Source organism: Microcaecilia unicolor, chromosome 2 (assembly GCF_901765095.1).
Source record: "Microcaecilia unicolor chromosome 2, aMicUni1.1, whole genome shotgun sequence".
Classification (NCBI taxonomy): domain Eukaryota; kingdom Metazoa; phylum Chordata; class Amphibia; order Gymnophiona; family Siphonopidae; genus Microcaecilia; species Microcaecilia unicolor.
The window spans coordinates 15,620,699-15,630,802 of NC_044032.1; the positions used below are offsets into that span (position 1 = coordinate 15,620,699).

Consider the following 10,104-nt stretch of genomic DNA (forward strand, 5'->3'; position numbering starts at 1 on the left):
CTTGCGAGCCTGTGAGAGCCTGCTCCAGCACACCACTGAGGCCCACCCAGTAGCAGCACACCTATGATGTGGCTGGCAGGAATCCCCAAGCCCCACCAGCCAAAAACTCCCAACTACTCTCCCTCCTGCATACCTTGTAAATAGCAGATCTTCGCCTGCAGTGAGCAGCGACTGATACATAGTGTTCGTACTGGCCCCACAGCCTTCCCTCTGATGTATCCCCGCCTATGTGGAAACAGGAAGTTGCATCAGTGGGAAGGCTGTGGGGCCAACATGAGCAGTGTGTATTAGTTGCTGCTCGGTGCCAGTGAAAATCTGCTATTTAAAAGGTTTGTTGGGGAGGGAGGATGCTTGAGAGACCATATAGCATGCAGGCGAGAGGGGGACAGACCAAATCGCTTGTGGGACAAGATGGTGTTCTTCCGCCCACCCATCTTGGGCCCAGGCCCACCCAGAATTGGGTGTCTGGCTACGCCTCTGATTTAAACTAAAAAAAAAAACTTGCATGCTTTAAACCAGGAAAGAGCCGACAAACCTACATTAAAGGACTATCGAAAGAGCCAGGGTATGACCCAGTCAGGAGCTTTCTCAGTGGCTTGTGGATGTGCTAAGGACCCCCTCTTCCCCTAGATATTTAAATAGAGGTCAGTTATTTGTCTGTTTGAAAAAAAAAACAAAACCAATTACAACTTCAGCATTCACATTACATTAAGGATTTAGGGAAATCGAACTAATACATGGACCACCATTGGAAGAACAACTTGGACATTGCAGACTCAAGTAGCTGCTTATAAAGTCACCTTAGCATAGCAGACATAAAGGTAAATAGAGGAGAACAGAGCAGAGAGATGTTCCTGGATCAGTTATGGATTAGTAAATAAGTGTCTGTTGTTACGGGCAGATACATGCACCGTGCAGCAGTTTTCGAGAAGGTAGGTAAGAGCATCTGTTGGCTTTAATTTAATTTCTCATATGTAGTGCAACTGTGTCCTTGCTGGATGGTACCCAGCCAAAGTTGATTTGGTTGTTTTTTTTCACGGTTCGGGAGGTACCAACCCAGCTACTCCATGACCTGTTCTTCCTCTGTCAGCCAGGGGGATACGCTGAAGTTCATCTCTGGCAGGGTCCTTCCTTTCTGCAGTGGCGTACCAAGGTGGGGGCGGGGGGCGGTGGGTGCGGTCCGCCCCGGTTGCACACCGCTGGGGGGGGTGTGCCGTGCACCTGTCCGCTACGTTCGTTCTGTGCTCCCTCTGCCCCGGAACAGGTTACTTCCTGTTCCGGGGCAGAGGGAGCATGGAAACAAACGAAGCGGACAGGCGTGCGGCCCTCCCCCCCCCCCCCCCTCCCAGCAGTGTGCACCGGGGGGGGGTGTCCTTTCGCCAGGGGGGGGGAGTTGCGCTGCACCTGGGGGGCGGGGCGCATCGGCGATCCACCCCGGGTGTCAGCCCCCCTAGGAACGCCACTGCCTTTCTGTTTCAGTCAGTACTGAGTTCCCTGGAACTGATGTGGTTTGCTGAAGTGACAGATTTGCCTTTACTGCTCTTATTTACCCCCTAAGTCTGTGTCTGTGTCTCTTCTTCGCAGGGCGGTACTATAATTACGACTGCAGTACTCATTCCTATTCTAACAGTGTGATGTCTGATCAGTGTGCTGGACAATGGTTCCTGAGAGCTTGCAACCTGGGGACCGGATGCTATGAGGTACCGACGATAAATTCAGTATCCCTCAGATTAGGGTTACCATATATCCAGATTTACTACTACTACTACTACTACTATTTAGCATTTCTATAGCGCTACAAGGCATACGCAACGCTGCACAAACATAGAAGAAAGACAGTCCCTGCTCAAAGAGCTTACAATCTAATAGACAAAAAATAAAGTAAGCAAATCAAATCAATTAATGTGTACAGGAAGGAGGAGAGGAGGGTAGGTGGAGGCGAATGGTTACAAGTGTTTACGAGTCAAAAGCAATGTTAAAGAGGTGGGCTTTCAGTCTAGATTAAAGGTGGCCAAGGATGGGGCAAGACGTAGGGGCTCAGGAAGTTTATTCCAGGCGTAGGGTGCAGCGAGACAGAAGGCGCGAAGTCTGGAGTTGGCAGTAGTGGAGAAGGGAACAGATAAGAAGGATTTATCCATGGAGCGGCGTGCACGGGAAGGGGTGTAGGGAAGGACGAGTGTGGAGAGATACTGGGGAGCAGCAGAGTGAGTACATTTATAGGTTAGTAGAAGAAGTTTGAACAGGATGCGAAAACGGATAGGGAGCCAGTGAAGGGTCTTGAGGAGAGGGGTAGTATGAGTAAAGCGACCCGGACATGTGCTCTTTTTGAGGACACGCCCGGGCAACCGGGCGGGTTTTGCCAATCTGCCCGTTTGTCCAGAAATCCGGACAAACGGGCAGATTGCTAGCCTCCCCTCCCCTTACTTACTACAGCCCTGGTGGTCTAGTGACCTCTTCTGCCTTCGGGGCAGGAAAGAGACCTCTCTTTCCTGCCCGGAGCGCTGCCCTACACGCATCTTTCCTGTTCGTGATCTCGGCGCCGATTCAAAATGGCCGCCGAGATTTGAAGTGACCCTGCAAGACTTCAACTCTCGGCGGCCATTTTGAATCACTGGACCACCAGGGCAGTAGTAAGGTAAGGGGAGGGGGAGTGACGGGGTGTATGACAGGGGGGAGGAGAAAATGTGACAGGGGGCGGAGGAGGGCGTGAAAGGGGGTGGGGTGGGTTGTGAAAGGGGGCGGGGTGGGCATGAAAGGGGGCGGGGCATGTTTCCTCCTTTTTGGGGAACAAAATATGGTAACCCTACTGTGTACGCACTCTTGAGATTCTACCTGAACAGTCCCTTGGGATTTGAGAATTGGCTGATCTGCATAGTCCTACTGGGATGTGTGGGGCCTGTATGTCATCCTTTTGATGCAGAGCTTCACTTGCTGTCTGCTTTTTGATGGTCTGGTCGTGAAACTTGTGTGTTATGTTCAAAGGTGGAATGCGCTGCCTGAAAGGCTCCGCTTAACACAAGACTATCTCTGCTTCAGGAAGCAGGTGACAGCTTGGCTGTTCACCCAGGCCTTTATGTTAACCATCTGTCTGACCTCATGTGCAACTTTCTTTAAATTAGTCCCCTTAGCTCTTACTCTCTTACCTATCTATATGTTTCATCTTTACTTATAACCTACGCTGTCAATTAAAATGTTCTATTACGTATTGTGTAATAGTAGTATAGTGTGCCATAGTTTGTATCATTATTTGAATATTTTCACTGCTGTAATTGTCTGTTGCTCATGTTTAAAACGAATTGGAGAAAAGTTTTCTTCACACAACGTGTAATTAAACTCTGGAATTCGTTGCCAGAGAATGTGGTAAAGGCGGTTAGCTTAGCGGAGTTTAAAAAAAGGTTTGGATGGCTTCCTAAAGGAAAAGTCCATAGACCATTATTAAATGGATTTGGGGAAAATCCACTATTTCTGGGATAAGCAGTATAGAATGTTTTGTACTTTTTTGGGATCTTGCCAGGTATTTGTGACCTGGATTGGCCACTGTTGGAAACAGGATGCTGGGCTCAATGGACCTTTGGTCTTTCCCAGTATGGCAATACTTATGTACACCACCTTGAGTGAATTCCTTCAAAAAGGTGGTTGGTAAATCATAATAAATAAAAAAGGTGAAATATCTGATTCACTTTCTCTTTCAGGTGTTCCCCAGGTCACATGTTGTCAGTGCTTTGAAGACCATCTTTGAGCTGAATGTGCAAAGGTTTGCGAACGGGACAATGGGAGCTGTGAATGGCATGAGGCCCAGCGGCCATGTAGACAACTCCAGCGTGCAGTCTAATGAAGTGTGGGTCGGTGTGGTGTATGGCCTTGCAGCAACAATGATCCATGAGGTACACAGAAGCCCTCCTCTCCCCGTGACAGCACAGCCCCCTTTATCTTCAGTATCTGTACACTGGTGCGTGCAGTGGTTCTGTCGCAATCGTCACTTAAACCATCAGCTCAAGGGCTTCATGGTGCAACACACAGCAGCTTACCTTGTTCTACAACTCAACCTGCCTAAGGAAATACACACCCAGGGGCTGAAAGTGTGCAACATAAAAGGACCCAAACTCTCACCTACCTCACATTCCCAAAGAATTATACACCCTCCACCCAGCAGCCGAAAGTGGGTAACATACAGGGGCCCACACTGCCATACTGTCATCTACCTCACACTACCCAAAAAATTATACACCCTCCACTCATCTACCGAAAGTGGATAACACACAGGGGCCCACGCTCTCATCTACTTTACACTACCCAAAAAATTATACACCCTCCACTCATCTACCGAAAGTGGGTAACATACAGGGGCCCACGCTCTCATCTACTTTACATTGCCCAAAAAATTATACGCCCTCCACCCGTTGTTTTTTGGGTCTTTTCACCACCTCCCCAGATTACCTGCCAAACCCAATTTGGAGAGACAAAAGACCCAAGTCCACGTGTAATTGAGAAACCAATTTCTTTTTATTAGTAACTTACCAAATACAGGTACAATTGGTAATTGCTTTGGGGAGGGAGAGCAGTTGCTATACAAAAGTATTTTCTACCTAGATCTCCGCAGAAGTAGGAAATACAATCATTTTTATACCTTCATTATGCCAACAAATTATTCATAGGAAACACGACAATAATCACACTTATTGGCTATGATAATATTGTGGTTAGCACTTATTGGATATCAATATATATAAATGGCGAGTGTCGTACTCACTCGCAAATGCGCAGTAGAGACCCTCTCTGCCCCGCCTCTGCGTCAATACGTGATAACGGGGGCGGAACAGAGAGGGTCTCTACTGCGCATTTGCAAGGGACACCGCCATCGCTAACGCTCCCCCCCACCCGGAGTCGCCGCCGCCACCCGCCTTCCACCCGGTCGGGCCCTCGCTCCGCTATTGAAACAGCGAGGGCACGCAGCACACAGCTCTGCTGAGCTGCAGTCGGCCTTCCTTCCTTCTTCTCTGCCTGTGTCCCGCCCTCGACGACATTACGTCACAAGAGGGCGGGACAGGCAGAGAAGAAGGAAGGCCGACGGCAGCTCAGCAGAGCTGTGTGCTGCGTGCCCTCGCTGTTTCAATAGCGGAGCGAGGTCCCGACCAGGTGGAAGGTGGGTGGCGACAGCTCCAGGGGGGGGGGCGAACACGGAGGGGGAGCGGCAGCGGCGAACTCGGCGGCGGGGGGGGGGGGGAGCCTTTCACCCCCCCCCCCCCCTTCCTATACTAGCCCGTTTTTACGGGCTCAATGGCTAGTATTATAATAACTTGGTTAGTACTCAGGCTAATAATAATTCTTACCTAGAAAGGCTAATAATAACGCTGGTTCTTCTAAGAATACAAAGTCACCTTCCTCTGGAGTTATCTGGCTCTGCAACTGCAGAACATCTGTAACCACCATGTTGCTCCACCATTTCTTTCTTTATTTATTTGTAGCATTTGTATCCCACATTTTCCCACCTATTTGCAGGCTCAATGTGGCTTACATTATGCCGTAGTGGCGATCGCCGTTTCCGGGATGAGAAATACAAAGTGGTATTGCATTAAAGTTCATACATGATAGAGGTTATCAATAGAAATCAAACAAAATAAAACATGGAAAAGAAAATAAGATGATACCTTTTTTATTGGACGTAACTTAATACATTTCTTGATTAGCTTTCGAAGGTTGCCCTTCTTGGTCAGATGGGAAATAAGCAAATGTGTTAGCAGATAGTATATATAAGAGAAACATCAAAGCATTACTTTGACAGTCTGACAGAGTGGGAGGGTGGGGGTATGCATGGGGACATCAAAGCATTTCATTGATATTCTAACAGAATGGGTGTTGGTAGGTGAGAGGAGGGTAATAAACAGAGAAATACTCTGTCAGACTGTCAAAGTAATGCTTTGATGTTTCTCTTATATATACTATCTGCTACCACATTTGCTTATTTACGATCTGACGAAGAAGGGCAACCTTCGAAAGCTAATCAAGAAATGTATTAAGTTATGTCCAATAAAAAAGGTATCATCTTATTTTCTTTTCTATGTTTTATTTTGTTTGATTTCTATTGATTACCTTTAAGAGTGGACTAACATGGCTACCACACCTCTCTACATGATAGAGTAAATTAAGCAGTCAAGTATAGAGAGTTCGTTTCCGGCACGAGAGAGAGAGTGGTGGTGCGTTAGAGTTCATTAGTGACAGAGTGAATGAAGCAGTCAAGTGTAAAGAATTCGGTTATTGTCTGATTTTGGTGGAGTTTCGTTGTCTAGTATTTAGGATGGATCATGGTGGTATGCCTTTTTGAACAGGTTGTTTTTTAGTGATTTTCGGAAGATTGTTAGGTCATGCATTGTTTTTATGACGTTTCGCAGTGCATTCCATAATTGCGTGCTTATGTAGGAGAAGCTGGATGCATATGTTGATTTGTATTTAAATCCTTTGCAGCTGGGGTAGTGGAGATTCAGGAATGTGTGTGCTGATCTTTTTGTGTTCCTGGTTGGTAGGTCTATTAGGTCTGACATATAGACCGGGGCCTCGCCGTGAATGATTTTATGGACCAGGGTGCAGATTTTGAACGCAATTCGTTCTTTTAGTGGGAGCCAGTGTAATTTTTCTCTTAGGGGTTTGGCGCTTTCGTATTTCATTCTTCCAAATACGAGTCTGGCTGCTGTGTTTTGAGCGGTTTGAAGGTTCTTAATGATTTGTTCTTTGCATCCTGCATAGATGGCATTGCAGTAGTCTAGATGACTGAGCACCATTGATTGTACCAGGCTGCGGAATATTTCCCTTGGGAAGAAAGGTTTGATTCTTTTAAGTTTCCACATTCCAGCTAGTTGGGCCTCTGTTGTTTTTTTTTTTTTTTTTAAATGACTAAGTCAAGCTTTTGTCTCAAAATCATGTGCATAGAGTGATCTTACATGAATAAAAGTTGGCAAAAAGGAGGCAGTTTCTTTTTTCCAGGTAAATCACAATGTTTTCTGGTGCAGGTATCACATGTGGGAACTGCCAGGGTTACAGAGTGGGAGGTTATTCTTTTATTTTTTATTTTATTTTTGTTACATTTGTACCCTGCGTACGTGCAGGATGTCAGACTCACAGAAACAGAAGCCTGCGCAGCCTTCTACATGGAATGTTGCTAGTGGAATAGCAACATTCCATGTAGAATCTCAAATAGTAGCAACATTCCATGTAGAATCTCCAATAGTAGCAACAGAATCTCCAATAGTAGCAACATTCCATGTAGAATCTCCAATCGTAGCAACATTCCATGTAGAATCTCCAATAGTAGCAACAGAATCTCCAATAGTAGCAACATTCCATGTAGAATCTCCAATAGTATCTATTTTATTTTTGTTACATTTGTACCCTGCGCTTTCCCACTCATGGCAGGCTCAATGCGGCTTACATGGGGCAATGGAGGGTTAAGTGACTTGCCCAGAGTCACAAGGAGCTGCCTGTGCCTGAAGTGGGAATTGAACTCAGTTCCTTCCATCTACCCTAAACATAGTGTTACCAAACCGCAGCATTCCCCTACAGGTATTTTCCTTGCACCCAAGACCTACTGATGTCACCAATTCAAAGAGAAAATAAGAAGCCATTACTCCTCTAATTCAAGCCACAAATGTAATCCAGTAAACTAACATGCCCGTATACAGAGAAACCCCCTAACGTTCTCCTTCAGATTAAGATAGCTGCTTCTGCCCCTCAGACATTGTAGCCATCTCATTCTCCCCTTCTCCAGTTCCTGGGCCTTCTGGAGCCCTGAAGAGGTGGGTATAAGGCAAAAGGGAAACTGTCCCGCATAACATGGCTTGAGGAGTCCGTCTGTAGGCAGGAGAAGCAACCCAAGATGGTGGATTCTTGCAACAGGATAGGCATAAAGGAATCCTGTGCAGAAGGAATGGATCCACAGAAGCTTAGCTGAAATTGGGTGGCGGGGGGAAGAGGGGTTGGTGGTTGAGAGGCTAGGATGGGGGAGGGCAGACTTATACGGGGTCTGTGCCGGAGCCGGTGATGGGAGGCGGGACTGGTGGTTGGGAGGCGGGAAATACTGCTGGACAGACTTATACGGTCTGTGCCCTGAAAAAGACAGGTACAAATCAAGGTAAGGTATACACATATGAGTTTATCGTGGGCAGACTAGATGGACCGGGCAGGTCTTTTTCTGCCGTCATCTACTATGTTACTATGTAACAGTGGCACAGGAGAGAGAGAATCATAGCAGCAGTAGGTGTCCAGTGTTGAGGGCAAATGGGGGAAGAATTCATGAGTTTAGTTTAGTGGTAGTAACAGTAGCTAAGATGAGAGATTTGGGCAGCTCGCATGTGTGGTTCCTGTTCTGCTGCTTAAATCCTAACCTTGTATCCCTTTCTCTTTGCCTGACAGGGTTTGGTGAAGGAGGGCTTTGAAACTGCAGAGGGCTGCTACAGGACCGTGTGGGAACGTCTGGGTATGGGTTTTCAGACCCCAGAGGCCTACTGTGAGAAAAATATTTACCGTTCCTTGGCATACATGCGTCCCCTCAGTATCTGGGCTATGCAACTTGCACTGGATCGTCAAGCTACTTCTAGGACCGTGGAGGCGGGAGAAGGACGTGTCTCAGAAACCGCAGCCTGGCACGCAGAGACTCTGAAGGTAGAACCAAGAGAATCTGCAGAAGCTCCAGGAGTGGGTAGGCTTCACGGACCCTAAATGCGGAAAGGAGAGCACTCGAGACCCCGTGTTCGGACATGAGAAAGGTCTCCAAAGAATCAAGTTTCATGAACAGGAGAGACATCTGAGACTCAGAGTTGGATTGATCTAAGAAAATATTCGGACAAAAGAGTGATGGAACTCTCAAGTGTTAAAGGTTTATTTATGTGTATTGAAACTTTAGCATTTCTCCAGTCCCTTAGTGTCGCCCAGCACGCACTCCAGAGAGGTGGTAGCAAAGTACTGCAGAGACCTCGGGGTTATCATTGATGAATAGTTGCCCTTTTTAAGATGCAATTTTCACTTTTTGTTTTCTTTCTCCATCTTCTCCTCACTGTGGGTGAAGCAGTTCTCCCAGTGAAATAAGGGTTATCAGAGGCCAGTGAGGGCCATGTAGCAGTCGATATCCACTCCAGTGTGTGTAGGTACCAAGATGGTGGAATCCTCCCAGTGTAACTTAACCCTGGGGATTTGTTCCCTCCCCCAGCCTAGCTTGCAATAAGTTTAACCAATGAAAAAGCAAAGATGTATTGAAACGAAAGTTCCTTCCCTTCTGCTAATCTTTCTATCTTCAGTCGCTCTCTTTTTTTTTTTTTTTTTTTTTTTTTTTCTTTTATTTAACCAGAATGCCCTCCGTACCTTTGTAATGTACTTGGACTTCGATAACTGTTGCACAGGGTGCCCTGCAAAAGCAAACTGCTCACATTGTTCACAGTACAAAAGATGGGGCTTTATTTAGGATCCATAACTGTGAGCAATATCAACCACCCTAGCGAAGAAGGGGAGAGATGGTGGCATCTCTAGTCACTGAGTTGTGACTGCTAAATAAAGAGGTTCCCTTCTCTGTGACTCATAAGTACACAAGTAATGCCTTACTGGGAAAAGACCAAAGGTCCATCGAACCCAGCATCCTGTCCCCGACAGCGGCAAATCCAGGCCAAGGGCACCTGGCAAGCTTCCCAAACGTACAAACATTCTATACATGTTATTCCTGGAATTGTGGAGTTTTCTAAGTCCGTTTAGTAGCAGTTTATGGACTTGTCCTTTAGGAAACCGTCCAACCCCTTTTTAAACTCTGCTAAGCTAACCGCCTTCACCACTTTCTCCGGCAATGAATTCCAGAGTTTAATTACACGTTGGGTGAAGAAACATTTTCTCCGATTTGTTTTAAATTTACTACACTGTAGTTTAATCGCATGCCCCCTAGTCCTAGTATTTTTGGAAAGCATGAACAGACGCTTCACATCCACCTGTTCCACTCCACTCATTATTTTATATACCTCTATCATGTCTCCCCTCAGCCATCTCTTCTCCTTTTTTGTTGAACTGTGAAGGTGCTTTGCTGATTCATGTGGGCAGTTTGCAGCTTTTTGATCATTTCTGTCAGTGATTTTT

The 10,104-nt window shown here is 46.5% G+C and overlaps 1 protein-coding gene across 1 annotated transcript in view; it reads left to right on the forward strand.

The window, feature by feature from the left end:
• The window catches only part of GBA2 (glucosylceramidase beta 2), a 169,209-nt gene extending 159,578 nt beyond the window's left edge, over positions 1-9,631 (forward strand). The window contains 3 exon segments of the mRNA XM_030192800.1: positions 1,585-1,700; positions 3,693-3,884; positions 8,404-9,631. Coding sequence (XP_030048660.1) covers positions 1,585-1,700; positions 3,693-3,884; positions 8,404-8,709 — 614 coding nt within the window. The 3' untranslated portion in view covers positions 8,710-9,631.
• Positions 9,632-10,104: the final 473 nt, after the last annotated feature.